Raw genomic sequence first — 12,500 nt, 5'->3', positions numbered from 1 at the left:
ATTGGTTGTTTCTGTTTCAGTCCACTATTGGTTGTTTCTATTTTAGTCCACTATTGGTTGTGGGGGCAACCAAGGCCCATGTGTCTGGCTTAGATCCCAGTTGATGTGTGCTTAGTTGGAGGGTCTTGGTTTCAAATAGTGGGCCATTGTGAAGTTGTGTGGTTCAGGTCTGTCTGCCTGTCTGTCTGTCTGCCAGCACATCTCTATGGACTGTTTATGTCAACCTGAACGGCCATAAAACAAATAATGAACTCAAGGACAACAGCTAGCTAACAGTGCAATAAGGCAGTACTGACGATACCCTCCGGGGTCCCAGACACAGAGTAAGCCTATTGCTGGACTGAGCATCCTTTGCTAGTCCAGGAGTAGGAATAATTATGGGTCTGGGAAACCGGCCATGTTTTCATAGGATGGACATTGAATAAAAAGACACATTAATTGTAATGGCATAGCAGTTATCATGTGTCTAATTCTTATAAATTACCACAGCAGGAACTCTAATCACATCTCAATTTGTCTCCCTCCCTCTGTACCTCTCCCTCCCTCCGTACCTCTCCCTCCCTCCATACCTCCCCCCCCCCCCTCCGTACCCCCTCCCTCCGTACCTCTCCCTCCCTCCGTACCTCTCCCTCCCTCCGTACCTCTCCCTCCCTCCGTACCTCTCCCTCCCTCCGTACCTCTCCCTCCCTCCGTACCTCCCCCTCCCTCCGTACCTCTCCCTCCCTCCCTACCTCCGTACCTCTCCCTCCCTACCTCCCCCTCCCTCCGTACCTCTCCCTCCGTACCTCCCCCTCCCTCCGTACCTCTCCCTCCCTCCGTACCTCTCCCTCCCTACCTCCCCCTCCCTCCGTACCTCTCCCTCCCTCCGTACCTCTCCCTCCCTCCGTACCTCCCCCTCCCTCCGTACCTCACCCTCCCTCCGTACCTCTCCCTCCCTCCGTACCTCTCCCTCCCTCCGGACCTCCCCCTCCCTCCGTACCTCTCCCTCCGTACCCCCCCCCTCCGTACCTCACCCTCCCTCCGTACCTCCCCCTCCCTCCGTACCTCCCCCTCCCTCCTTCCTCTGACAGAGATCTCAACTACAACAACCTGGAAGAGTTCCCTATTGCAATCAGAGCCCTGAGCACCCTGAAGGAGCTGTGAGTATGCATGTCTATATGTCTTTACTGCCAGCTGTGCTAACGCTGCGCTGACCCCTTACCCCTGACCTCTGACCTTTGTCCTGTCCTCAGTCCACCCTCTGGTCTGTAACCTCCTTCAACCATCTGTTGTAATGTTCACCTTCCAGGGGTTTCCACAGCAACAACATCAAGTCCATCCCCGAGCAGGCCTTCACTGGACACTCCACTCTTCTGACAATGTAGGTCGACATAACTAACGACGCCAATCAGACTGCTGCTTTCGCCAAGAGATCCCGCTTTCACTACAACCCAGTGTGTGTGTGTGTGTGTGTGTGTGTGTGTGTGTGTGTGTGTGTGCGGGTGTGTGTGTGTGCGGGTGTGTGCGTGTGGGTGTGTGTGTGTGTGTGTGTGTGTGCGTGCGTGCGTGCGTGCGTGCGTGCGTGCGTGCGTGCGTGCGTGCGTGTGTGTGCGTGTGCGTGTGCGTGTGCGTGTGCGTGTGCGTGGGTGTGGGTGTGGGTGTGGGTGTGGGTGTGGGTGTGGGTGTGGGTGTGGGTGTGGGTGTGGGTGTGTGTGTGTGTGTGTGTGTGTGTGTGTGTGTGTGTGTGTGTGTGTGTGTGTGTGCGTGCGTGCGTGCGTGCGTGCGTGTGTACCAGGCCCTTAAATGTTGTTGTGCTGTGGTGTGCCCGAGGGGTTTTCCTTCCTCTCCTGTGAGAACCAACCCAGAGGTCTTTCCTCAACCAGAACTCTTCTGACGGCGCTGTCATTTTCCCATAAACTTACGTAAAAGGGCTGTTTTAGAAACAATATGCGTTAACTTCAGTTTCACCAAGCGAGTTCCGATGCGATTTAAAATGAAAATAAAACCTAATATAACTCAAACGGAAAAGCATTTTGCATTTTTTGCTTGAATCGACTATTACAGATTCTACATGTTCCATCATAACGCCACTCACTGTCTCCGTTTTATTCGTTGATTGTGATATATCAACCGTTCAAATCACATTTTTATTGGTCACATACACATATTGAGCAGATGTTATTGGTCACATACACATATTGAGCAGATGTTATTGGTCCATATTTAACACATGTTATTGGTCCATATTTAACAGATGTCATTGGTCACATACACATATTGAGCAGATGTTATTGGTCACATACACATATTGAGCAGATGTTATTGGTCCATATTTAACACATGTTATTGGTCCATATTTAACAGATGTCATTGGTCACATACACATATTGAGCAGATGTTATTGGTCACATACACATATTGAGCAGATGTCATTGGTCACATACACATATTGAGCAGATGTTATTGGTCACATACACATATTGAGCAGATGTCATTGGTCACATACACATATTGAGCAGATGTTATTGGTCCATATTTAACACATGTTATTGGTCCATATTTAACAGATGTCATTGGTCACATACACATATTGAGCAGATGTCATTGGTCACATACACATATTGAGCAGATGTCATTGGTCACATACACATGGTTAGCAGATGTTATTGTGGCCGTAGAGAAATGCCTGTTACAGCTTATAGTTCGTTATACGATGTAAATAAAAACTATCATATTTTCCGTCACATGACAGGGCCTTTTTTCTCTCTTCATCAAACTACACTACATTACCAAAAGTATGTGGACACCTGTTCGTCTCATTTCAAACTCATGGCCATTAATATGGAGTTGGTCCCCCCCATTGCTGCCATAACAGCCTCCACTCTTCTGGGAAGAGTTTCCACTAGATGTTGGGACATTGCTGCTATAACAGCCTCCACTCTTCTGGGAAGGCTTTCCACTAGATGTAGGAACATTGCTGCTATAACAGCCTCCACTCCTCTGGGAAGGCTTTCCACTAGATGTTGGAACATTGCTGCTATAACAGCCTCCACTCTTCTGGGAAGGCTTTCCACTAGATGTAGGAACATTGCTGCTATAACAGCCTCCACTCTTCTGGGAAGAGTATCCACTAGATGTTGGAACATTGCTGCTATAACAGCCTCCACTCTTCTGGGAAGAGTTTCCACTAGATGTTGGAACATTGCTGCCATAACAGCCTCCACTCTTCTGGGAAGAGTTTCCACTAGATGTTGGGACATTGCTGCCATAACAGCCTCCACTCTTCTGGGAAGAGTTTCCACTAGATGTTGGAACATTGCTGCTATAACAGCCTCCACTCTTCTGGGAAGAGTTTCCACTAGATGTTGGGACATTGCTGCCATAACAGCCTCCACTCTTCTGGGAAGAGTTTCCACTAGATGTAGGAACATTGCTGCTATAACAGCCTCCACTCTTCTGGGAAGAGTTTCCACTAGATGTTGGAACATTTCTGCTATAACAGCCTCCACTCTTCTGGGAAGAGTTTCCACTAGATGTTGGAACATTGCTGCTATAACAGCCTCCACTCTTCTGGGAAGAGTTTCCACTAGACGTTGGAACATTGCTGCTATAACAGCCTCCACTCTTCTGGGAAGAGTTTCCACTAGATGTTGGAACATTGCTGCTATAACAGCCTCCACTCTTCTGGGAAGAGTTTCCACTAGATGTTGGAACATTGCTGCTATAACAGCCTCCACTCTTCTGGGAAGAGTTTCCACTAGTTGTTGGAACATTGCTGCTATAACAGCCTCCACTCTTCTGGGAAGGCTTTCCACTAGATGTTGGAACATTGCTGCTATAACAGCCTCCACTCTTCTGGGAAGAGTTTCCACTAGACGTTGGAACATTGCTGCTATAACAGCCTCCACTCTTCTGGGAAGAGTTTCCACTAGATGTTGGAACATTGCTGCTATAACAGCCTCCACTCTTCTGGGAAGAGTTTCCACTAGATGTTGGAACATTGCTGCTATAACAGCCTCCACTCCTCTTGGAAGGCTTTCCACTAGATGTTGGAACATTGCTGCTATAACAGCCTCCACTCTTCTGGGAAGAGTTTCCACTAGATGTTGGAACATTGCTACGGGGACTTTCTTCCATTCAGCCACAAGAGCATTAGTGAGGTCTGGTACTGTGATTGGGCCATTAGACCTGGCTCGCAGTCGGCGTTCCAATTCATCCTAAAGGTGGTCGATGGGGTTGAGGTCAGGGCTCTGTGCAGACCAGTTAAGTTCTTCCACACCGATCTCAATAAACCATTTCTGTATGGACCTCGCTTTATGCACGGGGGCATTGTCATACTGAAACAGGAAAGGGCCTTCCCCAAACTGTTTCCACAAAGTTGGAAGCACAGAATTGTCTAGAATATCATTATATGCTGCAGCGTTAAGATTTCACTTCACTGGAACTAAGTGGCCTAGCCCGAACCATGAAAAACAGCCCCAGACCATTATTCCTCTTCCACCAAACTTTACAGTTGGCTCTATGCATTGGGGCAGGTAGCTTTCTCGTGGTATCTGCCAAACCCAGATTGGTCCGTCGGACTGCCAGATGGTGAAGCAGAGAACACATTTCCACTGAGTTCAATGACGGCGAGCTTTACACCACTCCAGCCAACGCTTGGCATTGAGCACGGTGATCTTATGCTTGTCTGTGGCTGCTCGGCCATGGAAACCCATTTCATGAAGCTCCAGACGAACAGTTATTGTGCTGACGTTGCTTCCAGGGGCAGTTTAGAACTCGGTTACGTGCTTCAGCACTCGGCGGTCCCGTTCTGTGTTTGTGTGGCCTACCACTTCGCGCCTGAGCCGTTTCTCCTAAACATTTCCACTTCACAATAACAGCCCTTACAGGTGACTGGGACAAGCTCCTAGCAGGGCAGAAATTTGACGAACTGACATGTTGGAAAGGTGGCATCCTATGACGGAGCCATGTTGAAAGTCACTGAACTCTTCAGTAAGGCCATTCTACTGTCAATATTTGTCTATGGAGATTGCATGGCGGTGTGCTTGATTTGATACACCTGTCAGCAATGGGTGTGGCTGATTATAACCGAATCCACTAATTGGAAGGGGTCTCCGCATACTTTTGTATGTATAGTGTATGTTCTTAATGCTGTGAGGTTTATAAAAATAAAGATAGTTCTGTTTTTGCTTATTGTCAGTTTGGCGTGAAACTCCTTCATGTGTCTCAGCGTCTCAGCGTCTCAGCATCTCAGCGTCTCAGCTCGGAGAACAGAACAGAACAAAGTGTGTCTGGGCGGAGATATCTGCATAGTTGGCCAGCCAAAATAGCTTCACCCTGATCCTTGAATTGATCTCTCTCTCTCTCTCTCTCTCTCTCTCTCTCTCTCTCTCTCTCTCTCTCTCTCTCTCTCTCTCTCTCTCTCTCTCTCTCTTTCTCTCTCTTTTTCTCTCTTTCTTTCTCTCTCTCTCTCTCTCTCTCTCTCTCTCTCTCTCTCTCTCTCTCTCTCTCTCTCTCTCTCTCTCTCTCTTTTTCTCTCTTTCTCTCCCCCTCTCTTTCTCTCTCCCTCTCTCTTTCTCTCCACCTATCTCTTTCTCTCTCCCTCTCTCTTTCTCTCTCCCACTCTTTCTCTCCCCCTCTCTCTTTCTCTCCCCCTCTCTCTTTCTCTCTCCCTCTCTCTTTCTCTCTCCCCCTCTTTCTCTCCCCCTCTCTCTTTCTCTCCCCCTATCTCTTTCTCTCTCCCTCTCTTTCTCTCTCCCCCTCTTTCTCTCCCCCTCTCTCTTTCTCTCCCCCTCTCTCTTTCTCTCTCCCTCTCTCTTTCTCTCCCCATCTCTCTTTCTCTCTCCCTCTCTCTTTCTCTCCCCCTCTCTCTTTCTCGCTCCTTTTCTCCACACTCTGATCCTGAACCTGCTGGTAACTTCCAGCACTTCTAGCTATACCAGTTCCTGGCCACTGGACCAATCCAACACTAGAACAGACCCTTCTTCATCCATCTTAAAGGCCCAATCCTTCATTTGAAAAACAACAACTTGGCAGCCCTACCACTTGGTTTGCTGTTAAAGCTGAGCAGAGTGGTTCTTTTGAGATATTCTCCCTCTCCCAAGGTCGATGTCTGTTGAACTTCTTTATTCACGTCCAACTCACCCCGAACCCTGTTGTTCAGATTCTCCTCCACTATAAATCCCAACCTCATTTTATCCTAGCAGCGACCCGCGGCACATTACCGAACAGGGCCAAATACCTGTTGAGCACAGAAAGATCTATCTCTCCTGATCATCCCTCCCTCCCTCCCTCCATCCTTCCATCCTTCCTCCCTTCCCAGCCCAGAGTTAACAACATGGATATAGCCCGGCCCGGGCAGAGCAGAGCCAAAACTATTTCACCACTAGATTGGATAAATATGGAACAGATAATTTGGCCATTGAAACATTTCTCACCTCATCACCTAGTCCTCCCTATAGACCTGTCCCTCACCTAGCCCTCCCTATAGACCTGTCCCTCACCTAGCCCTCCCTATAGACCTGTCCCTCACCTAGCCCTCCCTATAGACCTGTCCCTCACCTAGTCCTGTCTCTCTCCTAGACCAGTCCCTCACCTAGCCCTCCCTATAGACCTGTCCCTCACCTAGTCCTGTCCCTCACCTAGTCCTCCCTGTAGACCTGTCCCTCACCTAGCCCTCCCTATAGACCTGTCCTCACCTAGCCCTCCCTATAGACCTGTCCCTCACCTAGCCCTCCCTATAGACCTGTCCCTCACCTAGTCCTGTCTCTCTCCTAGTCCTGTCTCTCTCCTAGTCCTGTCTCTCTCCTAGTCTTGTCTCTCTCCTAGTCCTGTCTCTCTCCTAGTCCTGTTTCTCTCCTAGTCCTGTCTCTCTCCTAGTCCTGTCTCTCCCCTAGTCCTGTCTCTCTCCTAGTCCTGTCTGTCTGTCCGTCTGGACAGAACAGAGCAGAACAGAGCGGAGAGGACAGACGTGCTACAATGTGAACTGTGTCTGTCTGGCCCGTTGCCTGGGTTTACACCGTGTTCTGTCTTCAAACAGATTCTTCTACGACAACCCCATCCAGTTTGTTGGCCAGTCAGCCTTCCAGCACCTCCCTGAGCTGCGGACACTGTAAGTCAAACAGTCAAACACTAACTTTAGTTTGATATAAAAATGAAAAACAATTTGCATGTTTGAATAAAGGTTATATGAAGTGAAGTGAAATGGGTGAATTCTTGCCGTGAAGCAAGAATATATCTATGACATATACATGAACTCTGTACACTTCAGACTAGTATCATGGAAAGGTCTGCTCTCTCTCCTTTTCTAATGCATCTGTCCCTCTTCATCTCTCTCTCTCTTTCTGACCCCCTTTCTCTCTTTGTCCCCTACCTTCTCTCTCTCTCTCTCTCTCTCTCTCTCTCTCTGTCCCCCACTCCCCCCTCGCTCTCTCTCTCTGTCCCCAACCCTCTCTCTCTCTCATTTTCTAATCTCTCCCTCTCTCTCTCTCTCTCTCTCTTTCCCCTCCCTCTCTCTCTTTCTCTCTCTTGTCCTTTGTATCCAGATCTCTGAATGGTGCAGCAGAAATCACAGAGTTCCCAGACCTCACTGGCACCAAGAGTCTTGAGAGTCTGTAAGTGCAGCGAGCAATGCTTCATCCAACCATTCAGACCTAATGCTTAATACCCAACCATTCAGACCTAATGCTAACACCCAACCATTCAGACCTAATGCTAACACCCAACCATTCAAACCCAATACTAGCATCCAACCATTCAGACCTAATGCTAAAACCAAACCATACAGACCCAATGCTAGCATCCAACCATTCAGATCCAATGCTAACACCCAACCATTCAGACCCAATGCTAACACCCAACCATTCAGACCTAATGCTAACACCCAACCATTCAGACCCAATGCTAACACCCAACCATTCAGAACCAATGCTAACACCCAACCATTCAGACCCAATGCTAACACCCAACCATTCAGACCCAATGCTAACACCCAACCATTCAGACCCAATGCTAACACCCAACCATTCAGAACCAATGCTAACACCCAACCATTCAGAACCAATGCTAACACCCAACCATTCAGACCCAATGCTAACACCCAACCATTCAGAACCAATGCTAACACCCAACCATTCAGAACCAATGCTAACACCCAACCATTCAGAACCAATGCTAACACCCAACCATTCAGACCCAATGCTTAACACCCAACCGTTCACACCCAGACCCTTCTTTACTGTTCTAACCCAATGTCAGGTAAATATTTTCCCACAGAAAACGAGTTTAAGAGCTCACAAATACTAATAAATGTGCCCTGGTTTTGCCACCAATCATGTCCCGACCCACCACTGTGTGTGTGACCTGCTACACAACCAAATCATTTAATGGAATTGTTCCTATTTGAAAATGTACTGTTTGCTGTTCTAACCTGCCTGACTCCCAGCTCATGTGTTGTCTTAACCAGCATGTAACCTGCTGCTCTTCCCGGGATTGAAACCTAAAGCCCCCAAAATACAAGTGTTTTTTTTTTTTAAATCATTAATGATTATTATTTTATCCAAATGTTGACGTTCTGTGCGGAGTTGTCATTTACGTTGAGACGTGTTGGTTTTCATAGTGTTGGAGTTGGGTTTTTGAATGAATAAGTGTTTCTTAGTTCTACTAGTGTGATTATATACCAAGGCACATATCAGGACATGTATTATACATATTAACAAACTGCCCTGGGGAATGTCCTGCACGTACAGTGAATGAATCTATTCACAAGGCTTTTACACAGATCCAGGGATAATATCATGTGACCTTTGAACTCTGTGTAGGACCATCACTGGAGCTCGCATCACATCCCTACCCACCACTGTGTGTGACCAGCTACCCAACCTGCTAGTGCTGTGAGTTCCTATTTTTCATCAATCAATCATAACAATTCTTATTTTAACCAGGCAAGACAGTTAAGAACAAATTATTATTTTACAATGACGGCCTACCGGGGAACAGTGGGTTAACTGCCTTGTTCAGGGGAACAGTGGGTTAACTGCCTTGTTCAGGGGAACAGTGGGTTAACTGCCTTGTTCAGGGGTAGAAGGACAGATTTTTACCTTGTCAGGCTACCTGCCTCTAACCACTAAGCCACCTGCCTCTAACCACTAGGCCACCTGCCTCTAACCACTAGGCTACCTGCCTCTAACCAGTAGGCTACCTGCCTCTAACCACTAGGCTACCTGCCTCTAACCACTAGGCTACCTGCCTCTAACCACTAGGCCACCTGCCTCTAACCACTAGGCTACCTGCCTCTAACCACTAGGCTACCTGCCTCTAACCACTAGGCTACCTGTCTCTAACCACTAGGCTACCTGTCTCTAATCACTAGGCCACCTGCCTCTAACCACTAGGCTACCTGCCTCTAACCACTAGGCTACCTGCCTCTAACCACTAGGCTACCTGCCTCTAACCACTAGGCCACCTGCCTCTAACCACTAGGCTACCTGCCTCTAACCACTAGGCTACCTATCTCTAACCACTAGGCTACCTGTCTCTAACCACTAGGCTACCTGCCTCTAACCACTAGGCCACCTGCCTCTAACCACTAGGCTACCCTGCCTCTAGCCACTAGGCTACCTGCCTCTAACCACTAGGCTACCTAGCCTAGTTTATCAAACACTGCTTCACAATAACCTGGCATCGCCTCCCAAAGAGCATCATGCCCTCTCTACACATTTCCCCGTGTTTAAATCAGATTAATAAAAGTGACCTATTTGAAAAGACATAGTCGTCCAGTATAATGGTAGTGGAGGTTACATTGGATCTCCTTTCTGTCCCCTCCTCACACAGAGATCTGTCCTACAACATGATCCAGGCTCTGCCCAGCTTCAGAGGATGTGAGAAGATTCAGAAAATGTGAGTGTCTTGGCAACCGCAGAAGCCGTATAAAACGATATGAGCCGTGGCTTTACAATAAAAACTGTTTTGTTGTTGTTGTTGTTGTATTTTATAGTGATCTGCACCACAATGAAATTGAAGAGCTGCAAGCTGACACATTCCAGGGACTGACTTCCCTACGGTCTCTGTGAGTACACTGGTCTGGGTGGGTGGGTGGGTGGGTGGGTGTGTGTGTGTGTGTGTGTGTGTGTGTGTGTGTGTGTGTGTGTGTGTGTGTGTGTGTGTGTGTGTGTGTGTGTGTGTGTGTGTGTGTGTGTGTGTGTGTGTGTGTGTGTGTGTGTGTGTGTGTGTGTGTGTGTGTGTGTGTGTGTGTGTCTCTGTGTGTGTCTCTGTCTGTGTGTGTGTGTGTGTGTGTGTGTGTGTGTGTGTGTGTGTGGGTGGGTGGGTGGGTGGGTGGGTGTGCGTGCTTATGACCTCACATTCCCATATTCAGATTACTCCATGTTCATATTCTGTATCGGCTTTTCACTCCAAATATGCCTCAAAATGTTTGTTTTCTCAATTCAGAAAGTGATGAATGTGGTGAATTCCAGGGAGGTTGGTTTTACAAACTGATACGATGAGAGAATGTAGCTAGTAGTGTGACCGGCATGTCAGGACCATGGCCTGTTTTCACTAGCACCCTATTCCCTAGTGCACTAGGTTGGACCACTCGGACACACTACATAGGGAATAGGGTGCCATCAGGATGAGAAGTGTTGTCCATATTTCATGTGAGCGGCCGTTCTGTTCAACAGAAGGTATTGTTTACTTCCTGTGTGAAAGAGAAGCCTCTGACAAATACAAGTCTGGCAGTGCCCTGTGTGTGTGTGTGTGTGTGTGTGTGTGTGTGTGTGTGTGTGTGTGTGTGTGTGTGTGTGTGTGTGTGTGTGTGTGTGTGTGTGTGTGTGTGTGTGTGTGTGTGTGTGTGTGTGTGTGTGTGTCTCTGTGTGTGTCTGTGTGTGTGTGTGTGTGTGTGTGTGTCTGTGTGTGTGTGTGTGTGTGTGTGTGTGTGTGTGTGCGTGTTTAAATCTGAGCCGTCAGACAAACAAACACTCCTCTCCTCCTGTTTACATTTCCTGCATCTTGTTTCCATCCCGTCGCCACCTTCCTTTACCCCGTCATATCGTGGGTGGCCTTGTCCTTGACATTCCTACTCAAAACTGGACACCATCCCCTCGACCCCCCACACACACCCCCAACCCCCTCCACTACCCTCAGCCACTACTTCCAATGAGATGCCTGTTTGGCCCTTCATAATAGTGTAGAATCATGAGAGAGAAGTGTCCTTTCTCTGTCCAAAACATTCACTGATTCTCTCTCTCATTCTCAGAGCCACCAAGTGAGAGATTGAATTAGTTTAGTTTGGCTGCCAGCCTGCGAGTGGAGTTGTCAGCTTTCACCAGAATTATAATTTGCGTATCAAATGACTCCCTATTCCATTTTATAGTGCACTAATTACCCATAGACCTCTGGTCAAACGTAGTGCACTATGTAGGGAATAGGGTGCCATTTGGGAAATATACATTATTAGCATGTTATTCTGTTAGCCTGTTAGCTGAATGGGGAAATAGACATTATTAGCATGTTATTCTGTTAGCCTGTTAGCTGAATGGGGAAATAGACATTATTAGCATGTTATTCTGTTAGTCTGTTAGCTGAATGGGGAAATAGACATTATTAGCATGTTATTCTGTTAGCCTGTTAGCTGAATGGGGAAATAGACATTATTACCATGTTATTCTGTTAGCCTGTTAGCTGAATGGGGAAATATACATTATTACCATGTTATTCTGTTAGTCTGTTAGCATGGCTCATTTGATAGAAGCCTTGGTTGCATTACATGCAGCCGTACACGGGAACCAGTTGAAGAGGCTATTTGCTGATTGCTCAGCACCCCCCCCCCCCCCCCCCCCCCCATCCCCCTGGACAACTATCCCACAGTGCACACGCACTGATCCGAGCTTGCCCTCTGTAAACACTTCCAAATTACCTCAGCGAGGCAACGAGAGATTTTAATTGGCTGCTGCCTCCTTGGACACGTCCAGGGCAGGATGTGAGGAAATATTGGCACGGACAGACAACAGACACACGGATGGACGGACGGACTGCATGGATGGACACTCACTCACACACACACACACGAACGCTCACACACAGTGACACACATGGCCGTGGGTCCAGCCCCCCTTCTCCTCCCAGTCCCTCCACCTCCTATCGCCTCACGAAGGTGCTTCTCTCCACTGTGAATTGAACCTGGGTGAGTCCACAACAGGCATGCTGTCATAGTTGGCCGCTCGGCGTGGAGAGAGAGAGTGAAAGAGAGAGAGAGAGAGAGAGAGAGAGAGAGAGAGAGAGAGAGAGAGAGAGAGAGAGAGAGAGAGAGAGAGAGAGAGAGAGAGAGAGAGAGAGAGAGAGAGAGAGAGAGAGAGAGAGAGAGAGAGAGAGAGAGAGAGAGAGAGAGAGAGAGAGAGAGAGAGAGAGAGAGAGAGAGAGAGAGAGAGAGAGAGAGAGAGAGAGAGAGAGAGAGAGAGAGAGAGCCTGGAGAGAGAGAGAGCCTGGGAGATGTCCTGGCGCTCGGTTCCGTCTCAACGTGCAAAGCC

At 48.1% G+C, this 12,500-nt stretch overlaps 1 protein-coding gene across 1 annotated transcript in view; it reads left to right on the top strand.

Moving 5' to 3' along the window:
• Positions 1 to 12,500, top strand: part of LOC110490687 (leucine-rich repeat-containing G-protein coupled receptor 5-like) — a 119,422-nt gene that overhangs the window by 84,077 nt on the left and 22,845 nt on the right. The window contains exons 6-12 of the mRNA XM_036945432.1: positions 1,071 to 1,139; positions 1,289 to 1,360; positions 7,019 to 7,090; positions 7,524 to 7,592; positions 8,799 to 8,870; positions 9,811 to 9,876; positions 9,974 to 10,045. Of these exons, the coding sequence (XP_036801327.1) occupies positions 1,071 to 1,139; positions 1,289 to 1,360; positions 7,019 to 7,090; positions 7,524 to 7,592; positions 8,799 to 8,870; positions 9,811 to 9,876; positions 9,974 to 10,045 (492 nt within the window). The remainder of the gene's footprint in view (positions 1 to 1,070; positions 1,140 to 1,288; positions 1,361 to 7,018; positions 7,091 to 7,523; positions 7,593 to 8,798; positions 8,871 to 9,810; positions 9,877 to 9,973; positions 10,046 to 12,500) is intronic.

The sequence above is a fragment of the Oncorhynchus mykiss genome, chromosome 15, assembly GCF_013265735.2.
Source record: "Oncorhynchus mykiss isolate Arlee chromosome 15, USDA_OmykA_1.1, whole genome shotgun sequence".
Lineage (NCBI taxonomy): Eukaryota > Metazoa > Chordata > Actinopteri > Salmoniformes > Salmonidae > Oncorhynchus > Oncorhynchus mykiss.
Note: the sequence above shows the minus strand (reverse complement) of the source record. Positions and strands in the feature narration are given on the sequence as shown.